At 39.6% G+C, this 16,651-nt stretch overlaps 1 protein-coding gene across 2 annotated transcripts in view; it reads left to right on the forward strand.

Annotated features, from left to right (window-relative positions):
• The first annotated feature begins 240 nt into the window (after positions 1–240).
• The window catches only part of LIPI (lipase I), a 32,414-nt gene continuing 16,003 nt past the window's right edge, over positions 241–16,651 (forward strand). Inside the window, exons 1-4 of one of the 2 annotated variants that reach the window (XM_019525603.1) lie at positions 241–397; positions 8,258–8,634; positions 12,451–12,559; positions 15,240–15,341. In XM_019525603.1, the coding sequence (XP_019381148.1) occupies positions 373–397; positions 8,258–8,634; positions 12,451–12,559; positions 15,240–15,341 (613 nt within the window). In that variant the 5' untranslated portion in view covers positions 241–372. Of the gene's footprint in view, positions 398–1,041; positions 1,267–8,257; positions 8,635–12,450; positions 12,560–15,239; positions 15,342–16,651 lie in introns of those variants that run through there. The other variant, XM_019525602.1, reaches the window with a different exon arrangement.

Consider the following 16,651-nt stretch of genomic DNA (forward strand, 5'->3'; position numbering starts at 1 on the left):
AAATGATAAATGTGCGTGCATATTGGTGCACAAAGGGTCCTTCTGACTGAGACCCTTTTGCATTTAGAAAATTTAAAGCATAAACTGCAGACATTTCCCCATCTGCCAGACATGAGTAGTTCCATTTGCTATCCTCTGTCCATTGTGTTATTTTAAATAGAAATGTAATGTAACTGTAGAAGGGATTCTTAGGAGCAGCTACCAGTGGCAGAAATCCAAACAGTATGGCTTTGTTAGGAGTAGGAACCTTTTCATGGACATCAGGCCATGGTTTCAGAGATGTGGTTTCTCATTGGACTTTAATGAATTGTTCCTGTGGCCTGTTGTAGTGACAAGAAGAGGAGGCCCCACCTGTCATCCAAGAGAATAAACATGAAGGAATCTTCACGTGGAAAATGTAAGTTAAGATTTCTCCCTGTGCACACACTTTAGCTGGTTTTATGAGTTTTCCTGCAGCCAAAAGGCAGTTGGGTCTTAACTGACTAAGTTCCACAATACCCTCATGGGATGCATATATTTTATTTGTTTTATAGGTGGAGAAACAAACAGAATGATGTTAAATGTCCAAAATAACATGGCAAATGATTACATCAGAAATATAAGTCCGAAGTCCTGACTTCTAGATGCATGCTTTATATTCTTTGAAAATGTATAGGATTAGATTAGAGGGAAAATCTTCAGAAAGATCACAAGGCAATCTTTCTTAGGGGGCATTTATAGGAATGCAGTTACTAAAATTCCATTTTTAGCCCTACGAGAGAAACAATTTCCTAACCAAAATAACATTTTTCTGCTTGTTTCTTTGCCCATTGTATAACACATCTTCAAACACACCACAGGGTGGGTTGTCTTGGCATTTCATCAGAGCAGAGAGGGCAAACAGAGTGATGTACATTTAGTTCCTCTTGTCTCAAGGATTCCACATATTTGATGGCTGGCAAAGTAGAGACCCATGTTCAATAGTTCCTAAGAAGAGAGGACAACTGATAATTAAAAAAAAAAAAAGGAAGAAAGAGAAACTGCCTTACCTCCTTAATTATGTAAATAGGAGGAGCCATGAATTGCAGAAGCTTAAATATAAGCTTGGCAAAGTAACTTCCTGCTCTTCATCACATCTAGTTTATCAATAGCATTTGTCACAGTAAAGGGAAAGCTAGTGTGTTCTAAAGAACAAGTCAAATCTTCTCCGTTCCATTGTGAACGTTCACTATTTCCATATGCTGAGGTCCTGTTTCTTCATCTGTTTGATGTGCTGGGTGGGATCAGGTAAGGAAACCAGTAAGAGTTACTTCTGACCTTTTTCCAAGCAAAGAACAATAACGTTTTAAACAGCAAAATATAAATGATCAATTATGATTAAGTATGACAAACCTTCCAATTATAATTCATATAGCAAACTTAGTCAAGTTAACCTGATTTCTTTGAATTATTACAAAGGTTTTCAGCTTAAAGTAAATATTGAGAAGCATGATACCTTATCTCTTTCTGTACTTTGTACGCAAACTGGTATGACTACATATGCTTTGTGTCCTGAAGGTAGGTGAAAAGTGTTTTACTTATTCTGAAGTAATTTGATATTATTCAACAGTTGTTTACTAAGGATGAAGACTTTCGAAGTAGATAGATAGATAGATAGATAGATAATGAGAAGGCAGGAATCAGTGTTTTTTATAAGCACTATACATTTGTTTGTTAAAGTCCATTTGATCAAAATATGATTAGTTTAATTAGTTACGAATTTTTTTGTCGGACCTGCAAAAGTTATTACCCGTAAATGAACATGACGAAATATCACTCACAGAACTAGATGAAACGATAGATTTATAAGAGTTAAACTAATTGCCCAACTGATAGCTCTAATTTTTTCTTGTATAAAAATTCCTATTTGAGTACTCATGTGATAAAAAGCAATGTGAGCAATGATACTTATCAATGAATGTTAAAGAATTTGAAAAACTTCCTGTTTGCTTAGCTGTTACTGCTGAACAGTTAAAATTCTTTATTCATATTTCAAAACCACATGCTGTAGTTTTAATTTCATTCCACTATGCAAAGTACATATCTTTGTACAAAGCAGGCATCATATTTTTTTCTGTTTACTTTTCAGTGAACACCTTTGTGTTTAATTTCATACTTTAAGTAAACACCTAAGTTATATGTTCCTTTTGTGTAGCATACTGCTCAGTTCTTAGATTTCAGCTATGTCTGATTGTCCCAAAAGGAGAGACTTTTATGTTTCCATAGACCTGTTTTCTAAGCCTATGCGAAGCAGCTAGTATTGGCTTTGGATTCAGGGGAAAGGGATTCAATTCGGTGATTCCAATTACTGTCCTGAATCGATTTGGCCGAATCTGATTCTGAGATTTGCCAGCAGCCAAATCTCCAAATCAGCCAGGCCAGGCCCGTCCCCTGCCCACTCTCTCAGCCCAGCAATGGCTTGTACAGACATAGACATTAGGGCTGGAAGGGACCTTGGAAAATCATCGAGTCCAGCCCCCCATAGGGATAGGAATAACTATAGGAACACAGTTCTCTACAGGTAAGAGCAAACTCATCATCACTGACCAAGGCTGTATGTGCAAGGCAATTTTGGCACAAATCTCCATGAAGGTACACTTCTGCATGTCCATTGCCTATCATCTAAGGTGGCCAAAACAATCTGCTCCTACCAGTTTCTGCTTATCTCCTTGGCCCAGAAACACTGCTTCATGACTTGGAGTCGACCCCCTATCCGCTCAGCCAGATGCCGAGCTGCAGCCAAAACAGCTTTAGGGGAGCAGTATCTACTGCTGCCCAGTACAAGCCAGATGTAGACACAGCCCCACCCACTGTTTGGCAGCAAGTACACATGAGCTTCTCCCCTAACCTTTGTTCTTGAGGGCAAATGAAAGGAGTAGCAGCAGCCATTGAGGTCCCACAAGTTAATGACACTGGGCCAGCTAGGCTATGACTATATACAGATCCATAGCAGGTGTTGCTGGTGAAATCTCTGGCTTATCATCAGTGATGGCCACACCAGTGCACCAGAAATAAGGGCAGATATTCAAAGGCACAAGCTACACAGTGACCAACACCAAAATCAGTCCTACCAAAATGTCACCACCTACCCAAAATGTAAACGCGGGTGCTCTGTCAGCACTTGCCGTCAAGGGATCCTATGGAACTTGACCAGCACCAGGCATGCTGCGATGTGTGCTCTCTCCAGCCACCTACTGGTGGAAAAGCAGCAGTGCAATCAGCCACTTTGAAGGGAGATGTGTAGAGATGTCAACCCCATACCTTCTCCATTCTAGACAATGGGGCACAACCAGTCCCACAAGAAATACCATGTCTTGTTTATAGCTTTAGTTACTTCTTCATGAGGCATGGGGCAGTGGGGGACACCGGGGATTGTCCCACCGCCCAGGAGTACCCTCTGAGTGAGGGCTTTTTTTTTTTAAATCACTGGGAGCAGGGGTGGGCGGAGCAGCCATGGCAGGGCTGGGGGAGCAGGCAGGGGCTGGGGGCTGGCAGAGGTCCCCCCATGGTCCCCAGTGCCCCCCTTCAGCCCCCCTTACCCCGCTCCTACTTACCAGCTCCTAGTCTGGCTGCAGCTCCCTGCTGCAGCCACCAGGGACTGTCCGAATCATCGAAGCTCTCTGAATCTTTTCTGAAGATTCAGAGAGCTTCAAATTGATTCAGACCTTTTAATTGGTCCCCTGATTTGATTCGGATTTGGAGATTCAGCCACCGAATCAGGCTGAAACTCCTCCAAATCAAATCAGCCCCCAAAGCTTCGCGCAGCCCTACTGATTTCCCATTCATACGAGGTCCCTGTAATTCCATTTGCTTTAGTGAAGTGAATCTTGATTTATACAAACTTAAGTGAGGCAAGACTTGAGCTTTAATGATTAGAATGCAAAATAAGCCCACAGATATCAAGAAGCATTTCAACTTTTAAGGTGTCTTAGCTTAATTCACTACATAAGTTGAAAAATATGCAATAAAATATAATGCTAAGGTGCAGCGATACAAAGAGAGAGAGAACAGCTGGTTTTTGTGCATAGTAGAAAAAGTTCATCTACTATTTGTATAAATAGGCATGAATAGGGAATATGTAATGTAATGCATAAGTAAAATTACTCTTCAGCATGTTGCTGTGGGTGTGTAAGTGGCATGTGTGAAGGAGATTTTACATTTAGTTATCTCACCTTGTATATAACATTAAATCATGATTTGAAAGCCAGAAATTAAATTTTACATGATATTAAAATTTCAGGATCTTTTTCAGTGTCAGATTTTTTCCAGGTTCTTTTGATACTGCTAATGCAAAGTAACTGCAAGAGAACAGTTCAGAATTCCTGATTTGGCTAACTCTCAGCTGTACATCAGCATGCTAAAGACTACATGTGGAGTTGTCTCCTCTTACAAATTAATCCATTTAGAGAGTCATATTATCCCAGAAGGAGGTAGCTTGGTAAATCATTATTGTACAAATTACTTTAAAAATAAGTCATTTTGAATTGAAAGAAATAAAACATTCAAATGACTTCATTCTAAAGAGATTAGTATTTACTTAAAACAATCAGGAATCTGTAGTATCCCAAATGTACAATATTCATAGTTACAGTCACTTTTATGAACAAAAGAAAGAGAAGGTAGAAGTTTTGTGTCTTCCCAGGTATTTTAGGGCAGAAAGTTAGAGGACATTTTCTGAGTCTGTTCTGTCACTTCCACCTTCATTTTGGTTTTCACTAACCCTGAAAATATTCATTGCTTTTTGCAATGTTAAATCTATTTCTTGCAATAAAATGGCTTTGTCCTGGTTCTCATATATTCCACAAATTATCTGGTCTCGAATCTCTAAATTGTTTAAGTCTGCGTGATTATCTTGATATAGATTTGGAAAATAAGCTCTCATCATCAAGATGGTTTCTTGCCTTTCCTAAGTGACATTTTTTTATATGGATCAAAATATTCCTGCAAATTTTAATACCTTTGTAAAATGGCCTGTAATCTTCATGATTCCATGCAGTGCACTGGAGATTTTCAGTACCTCTAGATTTGTGTCTAACAGTATGGAGGATATATAATCCTGTTCAGTGTCTCAACAATGCACTTGATTGCAAGATACAAAAGTGCTGCAATCACTTCTTCCAAATGTCTGCTACATCCTCTCTGATTAAGGTAGGGTTTTTTTGTTGTCAGTTTACAGAATTCTAAGTAAACTAATAACGTAAATAATTCACGTGAGCTGTTTATGGGAAACTCACATGAGAAACTACCATTTAGGAACTGAAGAGACACTGTTCCTTTTTCTGCTTATTGGAAGAAGGATTTGACAGTTTGTGTTCTTGCTGCTCTATACAAAGCTCTTGTGACAAAAGAAACTGACAGAAACTTGTTTAAGTATAAGGGGCCAGATTCTTAGGCAATATAAATTATCTTTGCTGAAGTCAAATTATATAACAAATAGCTATAACAGATGATACTTAATAGGGGTCGGGCCTGAGGTTAGCTCCTCAGAACTTTAACACAGTTGAAATCAGGATGCTTTTCAAATCTGATATGAACGTGTGTGCCATTAGGTCAGTGATTCTTAACCATGTGCTGAGACCTCTTCCAGGGGTGACAGGACGTGGGTGCCACCACAGCCAGGGTAAAATGTCCTGCACTTCCTCTGGAGACAGATTGGGGAGCAGCTGTGACTAGAGCCAGCGCTCTTTTTGGAGCCCTTCCCCATCTGATCCCACATGTTCTTCCAGAAAATAGAGGTGCGATGGGCAGGTGGGACCAACTGTGCCCTCCTGTTTCCAGAAGGAGTGTACAGAGTCAGACCAGAAAGGGCCATGGCAAAAGCATGTGTTGCAGCCAAAGCTCCAGCCCTGTCCATCTGGAGTGGTCAAGCTGGACTGCAGGAGCCCTTTGCACTGCTCATCTAGAGGAGTCCTGCTGTGCTGGAGCAACTGTTTGTATTGTCCAGCTAGAGAAGCTGGGTGTGGGGACACACAGGGCAGAAAAGACCACCCCCTGCTCCCTCACTCCCCATACCCCAGGGGTACAGGGCACAAAACTCATTAGTTATACCTCTGCTCCTGCCTGCTTTAGATTTATCAGAAAAGCCTAATGCAGTCAGGAGTGTGGAGTGTGGTACATGAGAACCACTGCAGCAAGCAGAGACAGAACAAGAGTGGTTTTCAACTAGGGGTGCTGCTAAATTCAAAAAAGTTGTGGAGGGGTGCCCTGACTGAAAAGGTTGAAATCTACTGAATTAGGCTAAAAGAGACCATGATGGAAAGTAGAAATGAGTCCACATGATTCTCCTGCTTGTTTAGATTATCCTTGCATACATAAAACAATTCCATACTTAGGCACTTTTGAAAATCGTTTTTTCAGCAATGAGTGTTTATTTAAGTTTCTGGGGTTTAGTGGTGTGAAAGATATTTACACCATACTCAGTATGCCTAACACCACCAGCTGACTTTGAATTTGTAAAACCTTGTCTTTCACTGTTAGGTTGATAAGTTGATGTCTGCATTCAGTCTCTTAATTCTCAAAGTAGACAATACATAAAAGTAATCTACAATTATAGTATTAGATCACTGTTTAGGTATTTTGCTAATCTGTTCAGCTGGAATTTAAGAACTGCAGTAATGTTCCAGAAAAAGGAACAGTCAGGCAGTCTACTCACAGTACATGCACTCTGGGTTCATTGACTTGCAGGTATCTTGGGAACAGGCTGAGCAAGAGTTCAGTTTTTCACTTTCAGGCATTAATACGAAGAAGTCAACACGTTCCTTTTTCCCTGGGAAAAACCATTTGAAAATAACACTGTACAGAAACTCCTGAAGTAATTTAAGAAGTGGTATCTTATTTATGACTCCAATTACTATACATTCCACACTCAAATGGAAAAACCAGAAAGTGCCCTACCCACCATGAAGGACACTCAGGTTTCCTCTGCCTGAATCAGATCAAGAACTGAAACCTTGGCCTCACATCTCTGGGAAATTCTGAAAGAGTTAGGTCTTACTGTTACTAGGGTGGGATGTGAGAAATCTTACTGGCCTTACTTCCTAGGACCCTGGATGTGAGAAATCTTTCTCAACAAATCTTATGTTCCTCTAATAAGTTTCAGATTCTTGAACAGAATTACTCACAGTATAATTATTCCCAATTTACACATAGGTAACAGTATTTTAGGCAGAATGACCCGGTCTACACGAGACACTGAGTGCACAGTTGTTACTGTGCAGTCATTTAGTACTTGCATACACAAATACTAAATGACTGCACAGTAACCAGAGTTACTGTGAAGTAGCATTGCTTAATGGCTTTTTGGTGATGCTGACTATGCAGTAGCTCCTTACTACTGTGCAGTAGCATCACATCATGCTTTGTGCCATGCAATACTACTGTGCAGTAGTAATAAACTACTGTGCGATCAGTGTTTTGTGTAGATGTGGCCACTGTGAATTGCCCAAAATCATATAGGGATCTTGTGGTAGGGTTAGGAATTATACCCAAAGCTCCTAAGTCTCATTCTATTGACAGATGACCATATAGATTCAGTTGCAGCAGGTGATTGACTTGCTTAACTAAAAGCTACTGTGAAGTGCTGGGCATTTCATATTGATATTGAAGCATACAGCAAAAAATGAATGGTTCAACTCTCTTTGAAGATCTTGGCCATCATTTAGAACCTGAGCTAAACTTCACATTGTAGTACTTCCCTACAACTGCATAGTTCAAGCAAAGAAATGCTAAACATTGCCATTTTCTCACATCTTTCATTCACCTTTCCAGACTCAATTTAGGATTCTTTTTTGATGTTCTGCATAATAGTGGGATTTTTACCTCAAGTCCAAAACCAGAAAGGAACAAATGATCTGTAGGTGCAATAATGGAAAGTTGTCTGGTTTAACGACCAGATCTTATTTGTTTGGGATTTTTTTATTTGGCCGAGTGACAAAGAATTTTAACTCCTTAGTTGGAATTGGAAGTCAAGTGCAATTATCCTCCAGCTTGTGAAATAGACACTGGCTTTGCAGGAATCTAGAAAAGCCAGCAAAGTGGAAGGCATAGTAGAGGTGCTACTTGCCCATGTTTCATAATTAGGAAATGCACTGAATTCAGAATGGTAGAGTAAGTGGAAATACTTTATTCTTTGCGAACAACAGGAAAGAAAAGGGTAATAGATTGGGTAGAAAGAAAGGGTAACAGTCTTTATCATAGTCTAACTGGTTAAATAGTTGTGTGATGTTTTTATATTTTTCAGATGCAGAGAAAAAATGTCCTGAATTTACAGATCTTAGTATAAGCAATGCTTTAACTGGAACAGATCTGGAAGTGCAACTACTGTTGTATACAAGGCAAAACCAGAATTGTTCTGAGAATCTCAGTGAACATAATGTAACAGCATCTACTAGCCTGAATACGACCAAGAAGACTGTCTTTATTATCCATGGCTACAGGCCAACAGGATCTCCACCAGTATGGCTAAATGAGATAAAGGAACTTCTGCTGGCTGTAGAAGATTTTAACCTCATTATAGTAGATTGGAACCGGGGTGCTACTACTCTAAATTATGCTACTGCTGTTCATAACACCAAGAAAGTTGCATATATCTTGAAGAAACTTATTGACCAGATGTTGGTAAGTCAGACATTTGCCCTGGAAGTAAATGAATTAAAATAGCATAGTTTTGGTGTCCTATAAAAAGGTTGGATATAGAAGGAACTACAGGAGGAACATAGTAAACACCATCATTTTGTCTGAATCAAGATGTGAACATTGTATGTACTTATGCTGTATATACTTTCTGCTGTATCGTGCATTCCGCCTTTCTTCTCCCATCCAGTGAAGTGAATGACAGTTTTATTTCAATGGAACCAATATTGTGTCTTGAATCCCTTGTTTTGCAATGAGTTTTAGCTATGTCAAAAAAACAGCTGCTCTTTCAAATGAGTGGCCAAGTGAAACATACAAAAACCGGTATCAATATATTGTTTAAATAAAATATTGCAGATGTTACTTCTCTAACTACTAAATAAGGTGCAAAGAACATTCACTTATGAAAATAACTCATAGGAAACATTTATAAGAAACGACTGACATAAGACATTTAAGAACACATCTCCATTATAGAAAGCATTTGATAAATCTAGTGCTAACAGCAGCTGAGAAAACAGTTTTTCTGAATAAGGGCCTGAGCCAAAATCAAGAAAATCAATGGAAAGGCTTCTGTGGATTTAAATAGTTTTTAAACAAATGGAAAAAATAATTAGAATATTATGTAAGGCAGAAGTGGGGACCATAAGAGACCACAAGAGGGCATATTATAGCTTGGCTGTTGGGATCAGCTAGTATTGACTATAGCTGTATTTCATAGATTGATAGATGTTAGGGGCTGAAAGGGACCTTACAAGATCATTGATCCAGCCCCCCTGCACTTGGGAAAGAAAGACTGTTAATTTATAAAAATATAATGGAAAACTAAAATAACTTTAAAAACATAGTTCCAACTCTGATGAAAACTAATGTCAAGCACTTACATTTGAACGTAGTGGAACTGTTGCTGCACTTCATGTGTATAGTTCATCTTGCTCTGAACTTGTTCCTCTACCAGTCCCTTCTTGGTACAAACCAGATCACAGGTCACAAGAAACCAGGTCACAGCAAAATGATCACAGAAGAGGTGAAAGTCAAGATGCAAAACTTCAAATACCATATTTGCAAATTGATTGTCATGGAACTGTCTAGCTATTACTTCATCTCCAGACTTAGAGTACTATTTCAGATTCCACTTGCCTTTGGGACTGACTGAGAGAGGCTTCCAAATCATGGTTCTAGATTTACTTACACTGGCTTTGTGTCCTGCAGTAGCTTTAATGAAAGCATTATCTATTACACATGGTAAGCATTTCCTCCCTTCAGGATTCATTGCAGGTATAGGCTTGGCAGCCTTGCTCAGTTAGCTGTGTTCCTTAAGTGCTTGTAACTAGTATTTTTTTATTTTATTGGGAGTAGGGGAAAGGGTTGCATTTAGCTGACAGTTATAGTTTCATTTCCTGTATTTTTGTACTTTCTGTCTTCTTCAAATAAATCAGCGAAGAAACACCGTATTTACCCAAATATAAGATGAGGTTTTCTCCCACCCCATTCAGCATGGGGAAAAAATCTCCTTGTCTGATATTCACATACAAACAAACTTCATTAAATACATTAAATGCCAAAAGCAGCATGTGCTCAGTAATGACAACCACCTGTGAAGTGGATTAAATGCAGCCAACATTGAGCATGACTATAAAACACTCCTAGCGGGCAAGCAGATTGATGGGAAACTTTGTATGTATGTGTGTGTGTGGCCTTTAAAGACAGGTGTTCCATCTTCAGGGAATTGACACCAGACCTAGAGGTACTGCTATACTAGGCTGGCACAGGAGGGCTAGAGCCATCCCCAATGCCCTCCCCTTGGTGCCAAAAACAGATTTAGCTTTATTAGGAAATGTTAAGGATCATAGAAGAAATGACAGAGCCATAAGGAAAACAGAGTGCCCAAGCGAAGGACTAACATAAGAGGGATGGGGGTGAGGAGGGAAGTGCAACTAGGTTACATAATTACAATGTTAGTCAGCTAAGCCCCGGGGTGGGAGGTGAGGTGGGGGTGGGAAGGGGTCACTATGCTGAGAGAGAAAGAAAATAGATACAAGCCAAAAAGACCTACCACAAGGTTAGGTTAGTATAGCCCATCTGAATGAGATACATGAAAATGTCCATTGTGCTGAGTCCTGCTTAGTGCCAACTCTTTCTCAAGTCACAGTGAGCCCATTACACTGAATATATTTTGATATCCTCTTTACTCCCACAGCTAAGCTGTGCTTCTCTTTCCCATTTCCAGTAATTTCTGTTTCTTCACTAGCCTTAAGTGTCTGGCAAACATCACCAAGCAGGGCCCCAAACAGTTCACCAAGAAGGCCTCTATTCCCTCCTCTCTCAGTCTGTCACTGATGACTAGTGTGGCTCCACCATCAGTGGGTAAAGCCATACCAGGTTGACCTGCACCTTATACATTTTTGGAGGATCCCAGGACTCATAACTAAAACACCTGGCTCCAGTCCTGAGTGGGGCTAATTAGCACATGGATCCTTTATAAACACATCCTGAGAAGTGCTGAGCTGTGGAGTTAAAATGCCATTGATTCTGCTGGGGCCGTACCCAGTGACCTATATGGTAAGTCATGAGCCTTTTGGCTTTGGACTAATATAATGCATGGTTTATACTATAAGTAGGTACAAAAGTGTTGCTTAAAATTGTATTTATGGAGTACCTATGCTAAAACTTGCAGCAGTTACAAAAGTGAAATGCATCAGTCCTGGATTAACTTAATCTATATGAACTCATAGTAATTTGCCTTTATGCAGATTACCACAAGCAAATTTATTTCAAAGTTAGTGGGCGCGTCCACATGAGATGCTTACTGCAGTTGCCTAATTAGCTCCACAGTGAAGCGTCACAGGTCTACACATGTGGAGCTATTAGGCCGGAGTAAACTAATTAACTCTGTCATAGGTTAGTACTGCCAGATACAAGTACTGTCCTACAGAGGAGTTATTTACTCCATTGCAATGCACATGTAGACACTGACAGGACTGGCTAGGGAATGAGGCTAGCCCCTCACTGAAGTATTCTCGTCCCCCAGCCAGCCCTTCCACAGCGCAATGTGCCAGGTTGGAGCAGCCCCAGGCTGCCAAGCTGATCTGCTGGGCTTCCTGCCAGCTGGGGCTGCTCTACCCTGGCTCAATGTGCTGCAGTCCCAGGCACATGTGTTAATGCTGCACCCAGGATCAATAAACTCTGGCACAAAGTGCACCAGAGTTTATTGTGTCCCATTAATATTCACATGTAGACATGTCCAGTTTTTCAGATTTTCCCCTCATTCCATGTGCTTGTGGAGAGAAGGGTCTGATAGTAAGAATGGAAGGAAGAGGCTGCAGAGGGAAGAAGGTGGGCCAGGACAAGAGCTGCCACCCTCAGATTTATTTTCCTTGCTGTAGCAGTAGGAAGGGGACATGTTCAAGGTCTCCAGTAATTAGATTCAATACCTGGAAAATTATATCAAATTTATAAATTTTCCATATATAGAATCTAATTAGTGCGGGGGGGGGTCTTTTATTTAGGGTTATCTTATATTCAAGCAAACATGGTATTACTCTAGCTTTCTTCATGCATTTATATAGTCAAAAAGTTTCGTAACTGCTGTACTGTATGTCTACTATAGAAAATGTAATAAAAAATATTTTTTTTGAATTTCCATGGGGTTTCAAAGTCAGAAATAAAACTTACAAGTCTGAGGAAAAAGTGAAGAGTAAATCATAGTTTACTGAGGTCTGTTCAACTAACCATATTGCAGACATTATGGTTAACATTTCTATAACCCATAATCATGGGCTTTTTTTCTTTTACTGACAGGCAGATGGAGCTTCTTTTGACTCTATTTATATGATTGGAGTTAGCCTTGGGGCTCATATAGCTGGATTTGTTGGACAGATGTATAATGGCAAACTTGGCAGAATTACCGGTAAGGCTTTTAAACTTGGTATGCATGTTCTTGTGTATATTTTCATCATTATTATAGTTACTTGCATACCATATGGGTGCCAGAATTTGAAAATTCACAAATCTGACGTGATAAAACTATACGGTAATATGGAATAAGCCGATGCATTCTTGATGTAAATCTAGAGAGGATTTGATACGATAGGGAAGCAGCATAACAGGTATTTAGAAATACTTGATCTTTCTAAATTTATTTAGTCTAGCACAAAAATTCTGCTTATACTTTTAGAACGAAAATTGGCTAACATTTTCTAATTTGATTGCCTAAAGCTAAGTTCCTAAGTGAGAGTTACAGAGATCTACCATATTTGCTTTAAGAGGTTTTTAAGTGTGGATTTGCAAGTCTAATGTTAGGTGCAAGGTTTGTACTTAACAGTTTTTGTCCTAAGGCTTTAACCAGTATTTCTTACAAGCTTGAAACATCTGTTGTCTTCAGTGAGAATTTTGAATACAGCAGGAAGTGGGGTGCATAAAGAATACAGAACCAAGATAGGGTCTGGGGGAATTTTTACATGTGTTCTGGCATGGGGAGGCACTTCAATTAGAGTGGATCCATGGAGTCTCATGTATCAACAGCTCCACACTTCAAAATGGCTGTGGGGGTGCTTTAACTAAAGCTCATTGAACAAGCTTCAGTTAACTTGCCCTTGCTGCCATTTTCAAGTGCTGGGACACTGGTACAGGAGACATGGAAGCTGGCCGAAGCATGCTAATTAGCATGCTCCAGCAGACTCGATGAACTGAGTACATGCCAATGCACTGTAATTACAGCATGCTGGAGCAGCTTCCGGCCAAGTCTACAGGTATCTACAGTGCCTAACTTTAGAGGCCTTGTTCCCGGGGCAGAATCCACAGGTCTGGCTTAGATACATGGTACATGGCATGATACGTGGCAGGTACATGGCATGTGAAGAGTTAAGTGTTTCAGAATGGGATTCCCTGAAGCCAATGTGCAGAATGGAATTGCCTAAGATAACCAATAGGAAATGCTGATTGGGGGTGAAAGTTAAATCCTACCATTTTCAAGAGTTGAGGTGCTTAATACAATAGTCCGGTAGGACAGTCAGAAAACATATTGGAGATCTGGGTTCATTTCCCTTCTTTTCGTGAGGATATTCAAACCCTATTTCTTCCATCTGGGCAGTGTCCTAGTCATCAGAGAAGAGGCTATTCTGGATAAGGGCAGTGTTGCAAAAATGGCATAATTTTGGGCCGCTGCAGTTATGAAAACCTATGAAAACCTAGCAGCTTTATATCTGTTGTTATTTCAGCTGAGGGGAAATAAATGAAAGTGTGTAAAGAGTTCTGATCTCCTTCAACAACAGATTTTGCTGAAAATAATTAAAGAAAAAGGCCGGAATAACTGGATTAGTAAAAACAAAATTAGGCCCCTGGCATTTGATACATGAGAGGACACTGAAACAGGAAATTGGGTTAACAAAATTTGTTAGACTGTACTGATACCAGGAGAATGGGTGGACTGAACAGAGCAATCTTCATCATCATGTTTGTCATGATTATCATCTTTGAGACCCCAAGATCCACCATCTCACTATTGGAGCTTTTTTTTTTCTGGTTTAGAGTGATAACATGACCCGACTAACATAGGACATGCTTTCACATTACAGGGTACCTATACATGTGCCCAATGCCTACTAATTAGTATGGGGTGGAGCAGACTCAATTAATCAAGTCTGCTGGAGCATGCTAATTAGAGGGCACCTACCACTTGTTAACAAGCATGAATGCATGATGCTTCATATTTTAAGAGTTGTTAATAAGGTACAATTGTAATTTCTAATCTCACCCACAGAAAGAGGTTGAGATTATGCCACCATCTCGCTGGACCCAACTAGGTTTTGAACAAAACCTGGAGTATGATATTTGGATTCCTTCTCTCAGCCTCTCATGTCTCCTTTTCCTTTACGCCTTTTACGTTCTTTTCTTTCTCTGCCTTCTTGCCTTTGTTTAACACATCCTGCTTCGTTAGACCAGAGTGAGACTTTTGCAACACTGTTGTGAGTGTGTCATCAGAAAGGTTGCTAAAAGTGATGTTGTCAGTAGTCCAACACCACTACAGATTAGGTCTCAGAGCAGCTCAAGGGTGACGTGCTGTGCCAATTTTTCCTTACAGGTTTGTAAGCAAGATTCAGCATGAGAGACAGAAGATGCATTTTCTAATTTTGCTGCTGTTTTCTCTCTAAGTCTGTTTGTCTTATGTTGTCTTTGGGGATACAAGATTGGACCCCAATAAGTAAATTCTTCTTTTTACCCCCATATAAAAGACATCTTAAAAACTATTTACTAGGAGAATTGCCCTCATTAAAATGCTTTACAGCTTTGGTGAAAAAGGATAAGGACGGTTGTTAAAATTCCTGAAACAAATTGTTTTGTCTTTCTTTTCTTGAGATGAGGGAGAGTTTCTAGGGTATAGGCTAAGTAGTCTTCTGGTAGATGCTGCTAAGCTTGGCTGAATGTATGAGATGAATTAGTTAATTTAATTTATTTATAAAGGGTGAGTCATTGATGCTACACTGTGTATGAACATTGTTTTGGAGTGGATTGTAGATGCACCTGTTCAAACTGTGGTTTTGATTATAGAAAGACCTCTCAAAAAGTAATTGCCACATGACTCTTTTCAGGTCTTGATCCTGCAGGCCCTTTGTTCACTGGGAAACCTCCAGATGAGAGGCTGGATCATACAGATGCACAGTTTGTTGATGTCATTCATACTGATATTGATGGTAAAAACTCAGCTTTTGCTTTCCTTTTTGCACTGAGGTGGAAACAGAAAAAACAGAATGCAAAAGTGAGGGAGGAGGTAAATTAGGAAAAGGAAGGGAGGAGGTAAATTAGGATCACCTACTTAAGATTGCCTTGGTTCATCCTGTAAATAAGGAGAGTTTATGTGTTGTATCCTTAAAAGTGTCTGACCAGTGCCTGTTGAAGTCAGTGGCAAGAAATAAGTCTGATGAGGCTATTTGAATATAAAATGGAATTGAACTAATGACAACCGTTAGAGGTGAAGGACCTATTCCTTCTGCTCTTACATGAGCAGTTATACTTTCATCAGTGGGGTTAAGTAAGTTAAGAGCTTCAGCATTGGGCCTACAGATAATTGGAATCACATTCTTAAATTTAAAAAAATCAGTACATTCGTAGAAATGCGCAGATAATCATTTCACACACAGCTCCACTCAAGATTATGATTCACTGGAGTGTAGACCTCTTTCAGTCTTTTACTTGTAGAATGAAAAGAATATAATCTCCCATTACATGAAAATATATGTGACTATGCAATCAGTTAAATCAAAATAGGGTTCTTTGTGGAATAGTTAAGCATGACTGTTAGTTTACAGTACTCACATGCTGTCCACACACACTTTAAGAACTGTGAGCACTTTCATACGAAATTATTTTGTCAGAAAGGCAACTGCAGTTCCACCATTTTAAAGGAGTAGCTTTTGTACATGTGAAGACAGATTTAGGTCCACTGTTTAGATTCTTGTGTAGAACCGTATTCATATGATGCTAATATTAATAATTTCATTGTCAAGAAAATGTCTTGGTATTGGCAAGAAAAATCAAATCAGGATTCCTTCCACCAATACCAGGATTCTGCCAAAATACACTTCTCATGATTTTCAGGAGCTCAATGTCAATGGGAATATTGTACAAATATTTAGTTAGGACAACAGATATTTTACATAAGATTAATTCTGCTTTTTAAAAAATAAATAGTATATATTATAATAAAAATATATAAATTACAAGTCAAGTGCCAAGGGTTTGGAACAGGCTCCCCCCAGAGGTGGTACAGTTGCCCACCCTGATGATCTTCAAAAAGCGTCTTGACATGCACTTTGCTGGGGTAATCTGTTCCCAGCAGTCTTTCCTGCCCAAGTGCAGGGGGGCTAGACCTGATAATTTATAAGGTCCCTTCCAGCCTCTAACAACTATGAAACTATGAAAATTACACCAAGGCAGGAGGGGATTCAAACCGTCCTAGGGCTACTATGGTTGATTCATGTAAGGTTTTACTGACAGTGGCATA

The sequence above is a fragment of the Gavialis gangeticus genome, unplaced genomic scaffold, assembly GCF_001723915.1.
Source record: "Gavialis gangeticus isolate Ggan-Ray unplaced genomic scaffold, GavGan_comp1, whole genome shotgun sequence".
Lineage (NCBI taxonomy): Eukaryota > Metazoa > Chordata > Crocodylia > Gavialidae > Gavialis > Gavialis gangeticus.